Here is a 16460-nt window from a genome sequence, read left to right on the forward strand (position 1 = left end):
ATTTGAAGTACATTGAGCCTGAGGAAATTATTGGCACAACCAGTTCTTTGGATGAGTACACAATCTTCAAGTGTTTCCACCTGAACATGTTAAATTAGCTGCTAGCCATCCTGAAGAAGACATACTTATTGTGAATGATGATAACCTCATGTCTGCCAAACCCAATGAAGTCAGCAACTGAAACAATTATGTGTTTGAAGAGTTGAAAGACAAAGGCCAGAAATGCATCTCTACAAGGTGGGTGTGCACACTCATGAGACACATGAAGGTGATGCATCGAAAGCTAGATTAATTGCAAGAGGCTTTGAAGATATAAACACCCAGGAGCTCCCAAAAGACTTGCTTACATGTGCCTCCGAGTCTCTAAAAATGATTATGGCAGTGATATTTTAAGAGAAATGGCAGCTTAACTGCATGGACATTAAAGCAGCCTTTTTACAAGGCAAAGAGTTAACCCGAAATGTACATGGACCTGTACTTGTATAGCGCTTTTCTAGACTTCTGACCACTCAAAGTGCTTTAACACTACATGACATCACTCACCTATTCACACCCATTCACACATTGATGGGAGGAGCCACCATGCAAGGTGCCACATCAGTAACAAGGGGCAATTTAGGGTTAAATGTCTTGCTCAAAGACACATTCAGTGCGTTTACATGATGGTATTAATTCGAATCATGCTTTAGCCGGACTATGCTCTCTTTCGGGGCAACTGCTATTATCCTAATATACATGGCAGTGAATAAATCGAATCATTGGCCGAAAGCATGTCATATCCGATACGATAGGTGGCGCTGTTTTCGTTACATCTCGTAGTTCATTTCATTACCCTCTTCACTCTTCATAATGGAGAGAACCCCGCTATCTTCGTTGGTTGTCGGGGAGCTAGCAGAGAGCAAACAGGGAACTAGCAGCAGCGCTAGCTGGCCACAGCAGGGAGCTAGCGGGGACACCCACCGAAGGTAGTATTGTCTTGTAACCCGACTTTTACGTTTGTTTGTTTCTGCCGGCCGGCTCCCAGCACTGACAACTTATCGTCTCTTTCGACTTCCGGGTCACGACCTGGGAGGGAGGAAGGCGGCGGGATCTTGAGCAAAGGTGCATAGTCCAGTTCCTAATCCGATTCACCGTTTACATACCAGGATGTCCGAATTATCAACCGAGTCGGATTGAGTTATCCAGGGGTGTTAATCGGATCGTATTCGGACCGCAATTATTCGAACAAAGGTGTTTACATGAACGATCCTGCTCACCACTGAGCCACAGTCGCCCTATATTCGTCCGCCCCAAGAAGCTCAGAGCAAAGGATTCTATGGAAGTTAAAAAAGTGTGTTTATGGCTTTGCAGATGCTTCTTTGTTTTGGTACAACAGAGGGAAAGACACCAGACAGCAACTGGGAGCTACTGTGTCACAGGTTGATCCAGCAGTGTTCTACTGGCTAGATGACTCCTGCAGCGTAATGGGACTCCTTGCTTGTCACGTGGATGACTTCATCTGAGGTGGTTCAGAAACATTCTCCACAACGGTCATCCCTCACTTGAAAGTTGCTTTTCAAGTTGGACGTGAAGAGTCCAACAGCTTCAGCTACATTGTAGTGGTTTATTCTTTGGAGGATGAGATACACGTGCAACAAAGGATTTACATCAAGTAAACCGGTACCGGTCTGTGGGTCCCTTGCTACCAGGCCGCAGAGAAAGAATGAATGAATGGAGAAAAAAAAATCAAGGTCAGAAAAACATTTTATTTTGAAAATAGACCGGATACATACGTCTGCGCGTAATCCCAGATGTAACCTCCTGACACATGTTACGTGATAGTTACCCCAAAAATTAAACTTAAAAGTCTGTTTCAACTTGGTGTTCTGGATTAAAATCAAGGCGGAGTATCCTTGAGATCACCAAAAAAGCTCGCAGGGCTCCCACTAATTTGGCGTAATGGTTAGTTGTATCTTTATGCGCTTTATAATTGCTTCATGACGGTCGTATCATTTTAATATGTTGTATTTATCCCACAAATCGTGAAGACCTGTTCAGACTCTACACTGTGAAACTTGTTAGGAAACTGAAATCAGAAGAGGTGACCTTTAAGTTTCAGCACTTAGGAAAAGACAGCTCGCTAAAACTAGGGGTGTTTAGTGATTCCTCGATGGGAAACCTTCCAGATGGAGGCACTCAAGGCGGACACCTGGTCATGCTTATCAGAGAGAATAGACGGTTTTCACCTATATGCTGGCGTTCAAAGAGGATTAGAAGAGTTGTCCAAAGCATTTTAGCAAGAGAGACTTTGGCACTTGCAGATGGCATTGACAGTGCAGTCTTTTTAGTTACACTCTACTGCGAACTGCACACGGAACAATTTGCCCATTGTCTGTGAAAAGGACAATTACTTTCTTCTTGATGCGGTCAAGTCCACCAAAAGCGTGATTGAAAAGTGACTGTCTCAAAATCAGCAGCATCGAGGAGCTTGTCCATTCTGTGACCATCCAGCTGATCATGTGGTCAGCTCGCTGACTGCTTGACTAAGAAGGTAACATTTGCAGTTGTTCTGCTGAGAGCTCTCAGCGAAGGTGTTTAGAAACTAATTGGCCTAATCACAAAAAGCCTACCTTCAAACTCTCTTTAATAAAGTTGCTGGTTTAAACCATACTTATCTGTTTAAGGTTTTAGAAAAAAAGGTTGTTTTTCTGTGACTGTTTTTCCTTGAAAGAGAAAGGGGAATTTGTGAAGTATTCAGTTTAGTGCGCATAGGCATGTTCAGTCTGGTTCTAGAGGGCTCCAGACTCCGCCACCTAAACATCCTCATCCTTTTTGATTTCACTGCAGCCTTCGACACTGTTAACCACTGTTTCCTCCTCTCCCGCCTTCAATCCACCATTAATATCACCGGCCCTTCCCTCTCCTGGCTCAGATCCCACCTCACTGACCAACAACAGTTCATCCACATCAACAATTTCCCCTCCTCCCCTGCCCCTTTGTCCCAAGGCGTCCCCCAGGGTTTGGTGCTTGATCCCCTCCTATTAATCGTTTGTCCGCTTCCTCTCGGCAACATCATACGTCGCCATGGACTACGCTTCCACTGCTGAGCCGATGACATCCAACTTTACATTTCCACTACCTCTAACACCCCTGCTACAATCTCCACCCTCACCAACTGTCTCAGTGAAATTAAATCCTGGATGCAATAAACTTGACCAGACTTGATTACTGCAACAGCATCCTTTTCGGCTCACCATCCAAAATCCTCAATAAACTCCAGTACATCCAGAACACCGCCACATGTCTGCTCACTCACACCCGCTCCCGTGACCACATTACCCCCGTCCTCCAGAACCTCCACTGGCTTCCCGTCCCACAACGCATTCACTTAAAAATCCTTCTTCTCACTCACAAAGTCATTCACAACCAGGTCCCCCGCTACCTACCGACCTGCTCCAGCACCACGCTCCATCCCGCTCCCTCAGTTCCTCTGATGCCAACCTCCTGTCCAACCCACTCATGAGCAAGCACCAAACCTGGGGTGACAGAGCTTTCCCCATCGCCGCTCCCCCTTCTGGAACTCACTCCCCAAACCCATCAGAGACTGCACCAACCTGACAACTTTTGAATCACTAGTCAAAACGCACCTTTTTATATCTGCTTTTAATGTGTAATTAATGCTGTGATTTTATATGATGTCCTTGTTTTATGTTGATTTTAACCAAGCGACTTTGAGAATTTTGAAAAGCGCTATATAAATAAAATGTATTATTATTATTGTTTTTGTTTTTCCTTGATCCGATGTGAGGTCTTGGGACAGGGCAAATATTAATTTGTGATTTTGTGATATAAAATAAACTGAATTGAGTAAGTGGTTAAAGATAATGGATGGACGATGGACTCTGTTGTTGTACTGTTGGAATTGGTGATGCTGTTCACTGGTATGTTGTTGTACTGTTGGAATTGGTGATGCTGTTCTCTGGTACACTGTATTTACAGACAGCCCATGTCATCTGGCATGAACCTTATATTAGTACCTGCCATGCTGCCAGATATCTGCACATTACACATCAACACATAATCATCAAGCATATCAAGTTGGTGCAGTACAGTATTTGTCTTTGTGACAAAAACAGCTAATGTGCAGCTGATAACGAGTGAATATACCTTTTTCAAGATTACAACTCCCTCTTGAATTTGTCTATTAGAGACGATGTCAAACATGTTGCCCTCATCTCCTGGAACAATGACATAATTCACGTCTGCATTGCTGCCAGCATCCAGATCGTGAGCTTGAATCTGACCCACTGTTGAGCCGACAGACGCTGACTCTTGAACATGCAGATGGAAAATACCTGAGAGAATGACAGAGGGAGGAGAGCAAAAAGCAATAAAGTGCAAATTCAAGACAGGTAGGGGAATCTTCTTGAGATATTTGTCGAATTTTTTACATCCTCACAGCATTGAATGACACAAATACTCTGATAAAATACAAAAATCTGGTATCTATGTTTGTTGCAGGACAGTAATAACACCGTCCAAACATTTAATCCATACAGTCTTCCACAAGCTGCTAGCTTGACAGCTGTGAGTACAATCAGTAACTATGTTTGTAGTACTGTAACTCAGAATGTTGCTCATTCTGGTCACATGACATCTATTGCTTCTGTCCATCTGAGGAGAGGGATCGTCCTCTGTTGCTCTCCTGAAGGGTTCTTCCTTTTTTCTGTGAAAGGGTTTTTACTATATTTAGGGAGTTTTTCCTGGGTCCTGGGACAGGGATGTCTATGTCTCCAGATCGCAAAGCCTTTCGAGGCAAATTTTGTATTTGTGATTTTGCGCTATACAAAATAAACTGAAAAACTAAATATCACGTTCCTAATGATAATTCTAAGGGAGGCCTGAAGGCTGTGAGTGTTGCTGCTTTGGTAACTTTCTTGCTAGATTTAGCATGATTTGAGAGCTAGTGCTCCTAGCTACTGTTATTTCTTACTCTTAGCAAACCGCGGTGGGTTGTCATTGACGTCGCTGAGGGTGATGTTGATGGTGGTGGTGGAGGCCAGCCCCCCGAGCTGACCTCCCATGTCCTTGGCCTGAAGAATAACCTGGTACTCCCCTTTCAACTCGCGGTCCATGTTGGCTAGAGCTGTCTTGATAATTCCTAGAGGAGGGGTTGAAGAGGGTATTCAAGTAAATGATAATGATAATTTAGCCTTCCATATAGGGGTCCTTCATGCATGGCAGCCTCTGCCATCAGTGTATGAATGTGTCTGAATGGTTAAGTGATGACATGTAGTGTACAGTGTTATGAGTGGTTGGAGGATTAGAAATGTGCTGCATAAATCCAGTTATAAGTCCATTTACTATTCACATAGAAGCTGGATCTGAAATTAATTGTCAGAATATTACAGTACCTTGCCAGTACCTTGCTAATGCTCTTTTATACCTGCCCGTGGCCTGCCTTTCTGTTAGCAACAATTTATTTGTGTCATGGTAATGCAAGGCTGAACTCAAAAGCAAACACAAGTAGCAGGAGTCATAGACACTGATTTTTATTTTCAAGCCAGAGAGAAGTAGGACTCTTGCGGGCGTCCTCTGCGGGCTTGTAGGGGGAAGGCTGAGCAGTTCCTCCAGAGAGTTCCGGGGAGCTGAGAGGCTGGGAAAGCACAAGTTACGCACAAAACAATACTGAAATCCAAAGAGGCCGTGGCAGTCGTTCCGGGTGTGTGAACAGACGATCTGGCGAGGAGTGGAGAGAGAACTGGGGTAACATACAGTGAGGTTCAATCGGGAAACGGGTTGCAGGCGTGTCGGTAAATTGGCAGCAGGAAGGGAAGGCCACACGGTCCGTGTATTTTGCGGCCACCGGATTTTTGTTTTGAAATGAGAAAACTAAAATCGGGAAACAAACGGTTTCCGTTTAGAAATAGGAAAACAAAAAACGGAAAATCACCCATTTTCCGTTTTGTTTTGATAATCTAAAACGGAAAACAAAAAACGACCCGTTATCTGATTTTCTTTGATGTGCTTAAACATGATAATCGAGAATGCGTGGAAATCTTCTTTTTCAATTTTGCATAGGTTTTTGTGTTGTGACCCAGTAGTTGCTCACACAAACTTGACAGTCACATTCATGTCAGCAAAAGGCGCGCTGTGTATAGGTTTTGTGTTGTGACCTAAAAGCTATCAGTAGTTGACGGTGTATTTAATTTAGAGTCAGACATCCATGAGACGCACCTCAACAGAATGGCATTGCACGAATATGCAGGTTTTATTTCAGAACACCAAATGAAAAGCATGTATTGTGGTGACATCGCCACTGCGTTATGTACCAAGTTTGGGACGACACGGGGTTTTTCAGAGAGAAAAGTACGGAGGTGGTGCTGCAACCCTGTCTCCTACAAACTCCGTTTCCCCAGAACTAATACGCATCTTCAATTACGTTGACTAGACACATATGTTCTCCCTGATTACGTTGGTGTTTGAGGTATTACAAATACGTTGATTATATATCAGCCCTTTGCTGATATGAATGTGACTGTCAAGCTTGTGTGAGTAAAAAGCAGGACTGTCAAATTTTATTCGACTGTAAAATTACTTTTCAGTGAAGAATTAGAGTAAACTCATGACAACAGCAGCTGAGGTGGTGAAGTCATCAAGTAAGCTGCTGTCTCTATTGCAGAAAGACGTCCTACGTCCTCCCGTCCTTGAGAGTCGGAACTCCCAAGTCCCAACTTCGAAGTCCAAACTCCAAAAGTACACAAGTCTGGCGTACTTGGTATAGGGAAACGGCCTGTGTATTCCCGGCACCTGTGCTGCCCTCATTGTGTTCACCTGTTTCTCATTACCTCCCTCCTGTATTTAACAACTTTTGTCTCCTGTCCCCTTGTCGGTTTGTACTGTGTAACACTGTGTGTGTGTGTGTGTGTGTGTGTGTGTGTGTGTGTGTGTGTGTGTGTGTGTGTGTGTGCGCGCACGCCTCTGTGGTCCTGTGCCTGTACCTGCTTTTGTTCCTTTCCGTCGGAATCTGGTTTGTTTTTTTAGAATCCTTCCTAGTTTTTGTTGGAATTAAATATACTTTATACGATTGTCGGCGTTTGGGTGCTTACTTCAATTCATACCCGTGACATAACGCTCTAGCATAAGTATAGAAAGGGAAGACAACCCCCTTACGCTCGTAGGCCTCTTTTATACCGGAGACCAGAGGAGTCATAGTCTCGATCAGTTGTTTAACAGCTTGACATGGCGGGGTACTTTGAGTAATCTGAAGACTAGAAAAGAGAAATACAAGTTCTCATGGTTGAATGCACTTATTGTAAGTTGCTTTAAGTAAAAGGGTCAGCTAAATGAAATGTGATGTAATTTCACAGTCATTGCCGTTCAGCTGAGATGTCTGATAGAGGACGGAAAATCTTTAGTGCTTGTTTGAGCATTCCAACTCACTCTCTGTGTAATTCTGAGCTGTGTTCACACAGCAGTCACAGAGCTGTGAATAACTGCTGGTTTGTTGTGGCAGCAGTAATGGAATAGTGACCATAAACGTCCTCTCACCTGTTTTGGAATCTACAGAGAAGTACGGCTGGCCATGAAGGATGCTGTAGATGACACGTGCACTGTTGCCATATGTCGGGTCATCTGCATCGGTGGCAGTCACCTGAGTCACATAGGTTCCTTAACAAAAACAGATACATATATGGACACAGGTTATGTCATTATGTGTAACAGAACAATACATTTATGTCTTTGTATTAAATATCAAAGAACATGGATCATGGCTGTCTGGAGCTGGTCCTGCCATGGATCGTAGCTGTGTCTGGAACTGGTCCTGGCCTTTGCTATGGATCGTGGCTGTCTGGAGCTGGTCCTGCCCCCTGCCATGGCCCTGCTGATGCCCATCCTCTATACTTCCTTCTGCTGACATGGATTGTGGTTATCTGGATCGTAATCCATGCCATTTTATGAATAGTTTGTCATATTCATGTAATGTGCTGTAACTCTGTATGTTATTCATTCTGGTCACATGACATCTATTGCTTCTGACCATCCAGGGAGAGTGATCCTCTTCTGTTGCTCTCCTGAAGGTTTCTTCCCTTTTTTTCCCTGTGAAAGGCTTTTTACCTTATTTGAAATGCTAAATGAAACGTCATTGCCGTTCAACTGAGATGTCTGATAGAGGACGGAAAAGCTTTAGTGCTTGTTTGAGCATACAGTAGCAGGATTGAGGACCAACTCACTCAGTGTTATTCTGAGTTGTGTGTTCACACAGCTGTGAATAACTGTCGGTTTGTTGTGGCAGCAATAATGGAATAGTGACCATAAATATACTTTCACCTGTCTTGGAATCCACAAAGAAGTAGGACTGGCCTACTACTCATTATAGAAATACTTTCTGTCATATTCATGTAATGTGCTGTAACTCCGTTACGTTTTTCAGTCTGGTCACATGACATCTTTTGCTTCAGTCCATCCGGGGAGAGGGATACTCCTCTGTTGCTCTCCTGAAGACATCTTCCCTTTTTTCCCTGTGAAAGGGTTTTTACTATCTTCATTTGGGAAAGTTTCCTGATCTGATGTGAGCTCCCGGGACAGGGATGTTATGTGTACAGATTGTAAAGCCCCCCGAGGCAAATTTTGTATTTGTGATTTTGGGCTATATAAAATAAACTGAAAATTGAACATATGTTTAGTTTTTTTTACGTCGAGTAACTTTATCTACCAACTTTGATGCCACTCATACATTGACATTATGGTAACATTTCATGGACCGGGTAAGCTGGAAAGGATCTGTGTCTGAACCTTGTCATCTCACTACTGGGGTCCCTCAGGGCTCCATCCTCGGTCCTCTGTGGCTTCTCCTACCATAGCTATGCTGACGACACCCAACTGATCCTCTCGTTTTCCTCTTGTTTCCCCAATCAGAAACAGGGATACCTGAGTGAATCTCTACCTGTCTGGCTGACATCTCTCAGTGGATGTCCACACACCACCTGAAAATCAACCCTGACAAGACTGAACTGCTTTTCCTTCCAGGAAAAGGCTCTCCCACCCAAGACCTCACGATCACCTTCAACAACGCAGTGCTGGCCCCGACCCCAACTGCCAGGAACCTCGGTGTGACACTTGACAGTCAACTCTCCCTGATTGCCAACACCACCGCAACAACACGCTCCTGTAGGTTCATACTGTACAACATCAGGAGAATACGTCCCCTGCTCACACAGAAGGCAGCACAGGTTCTGGCTCGACTGATCTTCAACCTCCCGAAGTTCACTCACACTACTCCACTCCTCCGCGCCCTCCACTGGCGACCGGTGGCCACCTGCATCCGCTTCAAGACATTGGTACTTTCGTACCGTGCTACGAACAGATCGGGTCCGACCTACATCCAGGACATGGTAAAACCGTACACACCAGCTCGTTCGCTTTGCTCCGCTCAGCTTCAGCCAATCAGCATGTCGCTCCGTCGCTGTGAACTAAACACTCAACAAAATCACGACTGTTTGCAGTCCTGGCTCCTGGTGGAATGAGCTCCCCATTGACATCAGGACAGCAGAAAGTGTCTACATCTTCCGCAAGAAACTAAAAACTCATCTTTTTTGACTACACCTTGAATAAAGACAATGACAGCAGCACTCAGGCAGCACTTAGATGGCTCTTACTGATAGCACTTTGTAGTTTGACTTTATTTGAGAAATTGTTCTGTCTTGATTCCTGTTGTTCCTAGTTCGTACTTACGGTTGAATGCACTTATTGTAAGTGTCGCTTTGGATAAAAGCGTCAGCTAAATGACATGTAATGTAATGTAATTTAATTTATTTGGAGCCACGTAGATCTCCGCATGACGGGTAAAGTGAGCTTGACGCACAGTATGAGAATGGAGGGTTTCCCCTTTAAGAGCAGCTTAGAGCTGTAGCGACATGGCTGCATCTATTAGCAGTCCATTGCTTATCAATAGGATTATGCTTTTATCATATGATACTTGCTGTTTGCTACCATAGCTAATCCGCTGTACAGTTTGTTGCTGTATTTCTCTGCAACACAAACATACTGGACTCACACTTGTCCTCTTAGAGCACGTTGGGCCTCAGCTGAAGCATTAACAGCTTAAAGCCTAAAGACCTTGTCTGTTAAATTACCTCTCAGTAATGGCATTTAGTTGACAGATGGGCCACTAAGTCTGTGTGTGTGTGTGTGCGTGCGCGTGCATGTGTGCAGTCGATACAATTTATTAAATCCAAGTTGAACCAAGAAATGAGGTGAACAAAAAACCTGAGGAATTAAACTTTAGTGTCTGCTCAGGCAGATCCCTGTAAAGTGTGTTGACATATACACACATAGTACACACTGGTGCAGCAGATCACAAAGTCGCACTGAGAAGACAAATGTAACCACAGCCAATGTTGCATTCAATTGTTCGTGACAATCTCCGGTCCCTGCTGGGGCTGCAGGTATGCCGATAATCTTTCAGAAAGTTAAAGAAAATGTACACAGCTCCTTCTGATAACAGAGGTATGGGGGAAGGACTTCTGAAGCTGTTCAACCTTCCGGCAAGAAGTATACTGGCAGCTTAGGCCTTTTTCTAAATTAACAAACGTGTGACGGCTTGTTCATGCTAAATTTTAAATCTTAATTTACAAATATCAGTACATGTTTGATTTATGTTTATATATTCAACTGTCAATGACTAAAGGATTATAATGCTGTGTTCACACCAAAAACAAATTCCATCATGACAAAACCAAACAATCCAAAATTGCGGCATTAAACACTGCACAAACAAGACATCTCCAGCGCAGCTGCTGCGTGGTGTTGCGGCATGAGTAGCAGCTGTTGCCGTGCACACTATTTGAATTCTAGTAAACAATATGGAAAATTCAGCACAAATATCAAAAGTGTTTTCAGCATTGGGTGCCGCAGCTAGCTCCCTGACAACCACTAAAGGTAGCGAGACCAGCCCCGGCTCGACCAGCAGCAACAACAGTGTCGTTGCTTGTTTATGATTAAATACAACTGCAGATGTAAAAAAAATTAACACAACCTGCAATTTAACTCACCAGATGCCCGTAACCCTCCATAACCCTCTGTGCAAAAGGCGTCATCAGTAAATCCACCAGCAAGTCAGTTTCTCAGGCTTCAGCCTTAGCTTCTATGTACCTTCTAGGTTCCAGCATTTAGGTAGTTTCTAAGTTCTCGGTAGAAGCTAGAGGTTTCCAGTAGCTTCTTTGGTTGACAGTAATCACGCTGCCCCACTGACCAATCACAGTGCATGTTAATGGTTACAATGGGCCACTGACCAATCATACGTCCATGCCATTTTGGAGGTGCTTGCAAGTCAACGAATACACCCGGCTTGTCAAACTAAAGACCTAATTTGTTAATGTCCATGACAATGAACTACAATGTCCACTCCCTGTGTACTTTCGAACGAGTGAGGTGGGATGTTGTTCTTTGTGTTATGAGCCTGTTGAATGAGTCTATGACCAGGAGCGGAGTGTGAAGCATGTAAAGCGGTTTTGACTGTTGTTTTGGCATCGGCTATGGCCCACAGTAGCCTGTTGCTGTTACCGAATAAACACACAATAAGCAAGCTAACGCCTCGTCGCTTTCCTGACCTAGGGTCGCTACAAAACATTAAATAATAATAAAAAATAAATAAATGCCCTCTTAACTCAACCTCTAGCAGTTCTACCTGTTGGAGACATCTCAGGGACACTGGCACTGTAGGGGCCATCAGTAAATCGTGGTTCGTTGTCGTTGATGTCCTGCACCTTAATGAGGAACTCGGACTGTGGCTCCAGAGGGAGCCCCGTGTAGAGGTCAACAGCCTGGGCCTTCAGCATGTAGTAGGACTTCTCCTCCCTGTAAAATGTTACGTTAAGGCAACAATATTAATGTCTAATCAACATAGAAGACTACATGAGATTTATGTAGTGAGTAGAGCTGCAACTAACGATTATTTTAATAATCGATTAATCGGTCGATTATTTTTTTTCGATTAATCGGATAAACAAATAATAATTTTAAAGCATTAATTTGCAAACTTTTAAAAACTGACAGGTTAGAGGTGAGTCGAAAAACCTTCTCTGCCGTCTGGCGCCCAAAACTATCGTGAACAGTGTAAGGGCCTATGCTAAAATAGAAGTTACTTTGGTGATCAAAATCAAACTTCCGTCAGAAATGAGGATTTATTGTTGTCAAGCTACCTTTGTTGGTTGTTCTATCAGGTGTTACATGTAGGACAGGATTCTGTCCTGCACTAATCACAGGCCAAAACCCAACTGTGATCTAAAACAGCCAGTGATCTGGTGTGAGAAAGACAAACAGGACCCCTCATTCTAGAAAGATGCTGATTGGCTCCCAGAACATTGGTCACAGTTGGGTGTGATGTTATTGTTCCAACAGCCATTGTTCCAAAACCCCAATGGAACATTTTCTTCAAACTATTGGGGTTTCGGAATAATGGGCCATTGAAATCCTGGATATTCTCTGCTACGTGCAACTGTCAACGAAAGGTCTACAACCCATAACCCTGCCGACACTTTGATCAGTTAACATTCATCTGAATCATCTCAAACACCTATGGTTATGCTAATGCATGGAACTTTGGTGAGATAAAGCGCATCGGCCGAAGGTAATATGAACAAATAAGGATACTTGATATGCTCAAAGGTATAGGAGATGAACAGCCTTAGTTTGATATCATGCTCTGAGCATTAGTGATGTGTGACAATACACCAGTACCGGCAAAGTGGAATTGCAGACACTTTACACACCTGTTTTCCATTAGCTCATTGTTTTTTTCCTATTTCCTATTTACCTGATCTGGAAATTATACAACGGCTGTCGGCAATAGTGTAGCGCCCTGCTATTTTGTTGTTTATATGAGTTCTGTGGGAAAAGTGTTTTTGGTGTCCCACTCTGTTGAGTGGGTGTTCAATTGGGTGGGTGTCCTATCAATGGCTGAGGTGTCCACAGGGGGAAGATAAAGAGAGTGATCAGGGAAGAGTTCGGGTTGGTTCGGAGGAGAGGTGTGTTTTTGTTTGTTCGATCCAATCGTGATGATGGAAAAGGAGTAACAGCTACGCTGAGGGATAACAGAAGCGCATAGAAGGCACGGTCGGGCGCTGCGGGCGTTCGGGGGTCCCTGTGAGCAACTAACCAGCTAGCGACCATCAGCTGGGAGGGTTTGCTGCATATGGCGCTGCCGCCGACAAATCGGGAGGCTGGGAGGCTCCTGCTATTATCGCCTCCGCGGGGTGTCGTGACTGTGAAAATCGCTCTGCGACCCATGAGTAAATAAAAAACACTCGCTAGTTAAAAAATGCCAAGCCACACCTGCAGTCGGCCCAGACTATCACAAACTTCGGCTGTTCTCGGGTATTAAACCCACCCCCCTGGGAGAAGAATATGATTCTGAATATTAATATTAACACTCAAACTATCCAATCACTACAATGCGCGACATCAGCAAGGTTAGACATACATGAAACTTATGGTTATTTAAATGTGCTATGTATTTTACTTTGATAAAAAAAAAACAAAGTGAGCAAAGATTAGCAGCTACTATAAGACTATGTAAACACAGCACACCTTTACATAATACCATTAGACAAGATTTCACAACTTTGAAAAGGAGCAGTGACAAAATGTTAAACAGCTGATCGAGAGTTTGACACAAACAACACTGAATGTGCAGATAGAAAATCTACAGCCCGCCACTGATTCACATACATTCACACATGAGTGGAGCCGGCGATCAAACTGCCGATCCTCTGTTTGAAGAACGATCCTGATCCGATGTGAGGTCCCGTTTCTCTACTTGAAGCTCTACATTGTATTCGTGAAATTAATTACTGAATTGTTATAAATATAAATGAGTGCTGACCTGTCAAGCCCCACCAGTGCATGTATATCTCCAGTTATTGGATCAATGGTGAAGATGGAGCCAGCTCCTTCTCCTGACAGAATGTACTTGACTGCATTTTCTCCAATGTCCACGTCTGTGTGGAGCTGCAGAGGAAAAACATATATAGAGACACGGAACATTAAAGATCTTCCAACATTATGCTGCGTTCACACCAAAAGAGTAAAATACATGTAAAGTCAATGCATAAGCGAGAATGGTTGCGAAAAGCTAATTATTCACAGAGTGGCGCAAATAAGGCAAAAAAACATTGTGAAAATGTGCTTTTTTGCTTGAAAAAAAATAATTAATCCAACGCTTAGTTGCGGAAGCCAATCAGCGTTGAGGAGAGCAGACCGTTGTCACCGGATTCAAGGTAGGCCACTCCACTGAGACTGCCCTCCTTGCTTTGTCTGAGCAGTTGCATACTGCTTAAGCAGTCTCTCTCTCTTCTGTTCTTATCCACCTACACCTTTCTGTTGACATTTCGGTTATTACTCTTTGGAGCAACATTTATCTAACTGTGCTAAAGAAGTTATACAGATGGTAGCTTCTTAACTCTTCTGCTGTGTTCACACCGAACGCGACAAGATTTTTCACGTCGCGTCTACCGTCAGTTGTGTCGCGCAACAAAAAAAGGGTGTTCACACCAAACGCAACATGACTAATCGAGCCGCCACAAAGGGGCGTGGCTTATCGCCGTAACTTCTCTCTGGGAAAATAACGATCTTTTACGCTATGAACTATGGATGAAATAACCACTAGTTCTGCTTTATACTTGTTGTGGAAGTCTCAAAAATGTGGAAATATCAAACGCCTTTTTGTTTGGGTTCATAACAGCATCTGTAGCCGCACACAGCTCGGTAAATTTCACCAACAACAGGAACTGCCTCTAACTTACTACAACGGTAACCACCAGTCATCCACTATGGAAATAACCACTTATTCTGCTTTACACTCATTGTGTAAAGTCCACATACGTCAGAACATCAAACTCCATCATGTCTGGGTTCATAATATCATCCGTAGTCCCACAACAAATTTGAAAACAAATTTCATTGTAAAATGCTGGACAGGCAGAGCAAATGAGGCAGATCTTCGATACGATCACAAATTACAGCCGAAAGGGATCTGCCAAAAAACAGCGGCAGCGAGCAGCAACGCAATTCTGACTCATTTCAAGAGACTGACTCCATCACACCCTTACAAGGGTCTGGAAGTTCTGCAACTGCAGAAGTGCTACATGCTGAAGAAAGCTGAGGCTGAGAAAGAGGTAATTGATTAAGTACATATACATTATTTAAAATTAGGGCTGGGCCCTAATATACATACACATATATATATATATATATATATATATATATATATATATATATATATATATATATATATATATGAACTGAAACTCCGGGCTTTGGCACTTGTTCAGCCAAAGTTGATGGACTCCGGAACAGGATGCTTCAAGCATGAGAGAAGTAGGTAGTTGGCCAAGTTAATGGCTACCTTGACTTTATGTACCAGAATTTATTTTATGCCTTGAGTTATATTTTTAAAAAGGCGTGTACCGTAAAAGTCAGGTTACAAGCCGCGACTATCTTCAGTGGTTGTCCCCGCTGTAGCCAGATAGTTCTCCGCCAGCTCCCCGACAACCACCACAGGTAGGAGGAACGGCGAATTTTGCCGAAAGGTGAGGGATTTTCATACCTGTATTAGAGTGCTGTTTTAAATTGTTTCTGTAGTCTTTTACTATGTTTAACAATTGTGTTCATGTTGTGTGTTATTTGAGTGTTTTAAATTGTATAAATATATCTCTTATGCCATAGTCAATGTCCTTCTCATTCACACAAAATAACTGATTAGACACTTGGGATACTAATTGACATTTGGGTGATTCCAAAATGGTACTTTATATTTAGAGACACAAGGTATACTAATTGACATTTGAGCTGTTACAGTATAGTACTCTAGAAAAAAAAACATTGGGTTGATAATGTAGGGTTATGTCCGGGTGCCAGAGTGTAGCATGTCTAGGTACGGGTCTTGTAGGGGGTCCACATCACTCAGACACAGCCACAAAAGGAGTATCATGCCTGGGATGGGGAGGTTAACGATATGGGGTTATGTCACGGTTTTGAGTTGTTTCTTGTTTGACTTTGAGACAAATTGCATCACATCACTGGGCAAAAAAGCTTCACATAGCAGCAGCGCCTAGACAATACAGCTGGGCAGATCTCTGGTGCCGCACTCATGGACCCACTTAGTCCACAAAGCCACCAACATTGTAGTGACCCCTGCCCATCCCTTTCACAGCCTCCTCAGACTCCTGCCATCTGGAAGAAGATCCTCGATGGAAAAGCCCAGTCCACCAGACTGGATTAAAGCTTCATTCATCAGGCTGTCAGGATGCTGATCTCTCTCACTTGTGCCCCCAAAAAGTATCCCCTATCAAACAAAGCCACACAGCAGCAGCCATACAAACTTTCTTTCAACAAACACATGCCGACACTTAGCACTGACACTTTTTACTGAGCACACTTTCCAGGGCAGTGCTGAAAAAAAGACTATCTTTCTCTCCACT

General features: G+C 43.5%; 1 protein-coding gene across 1 annotated transcript in view; it reads right to left on the minus strand.

The window, feature by feature from the left end:
- The window catches only part of LOC137803514 (cadherin-12-like), a 50023-nt gene that overhangs the window by 33067 nt on the left and 496 nt on the right, over positions 1-16460 (minus strand). Inside the window, exons 2-6 of the mRNA XM_068602019.1 lie at positions 13865-13989; positions 11669-11838; positions 7531-7650; positions 4973-5140; positions 4147-4334 (exon numbers count right to left, since the gene is read on the minus strand). Coding sequence (XP_068458120.1) covers positions 4147-4334; positions 4973-5140; positions 7531-7650; positions 11669-11838; positions 13865-13989 — 771 coding nt within the window. The remainder of the gene's footprint in view (positions 1-4146; positions 4335-4972; positions 5141-7530; positions 7651-11668; positions 11839-13864; positions 13990-16460) is intronic.

The sequence above is a fragment of the Clinocottus analis genome, unplaced genomic scaffold, assembly GCF_023055335.1.
Source record: "Clinocottus analis isolate CAN_PGR_092001 unplaced genomic scaffold, fCliAna1.0.p SCAF_11, whole genome shotgun sequence".
Classification (NCBI taxonomy): Eukaryota; Metazoa; Chordata; class Actinopteri; order Perciformes; family Cottidae; genus Clinocottus; species Clinocottus analis.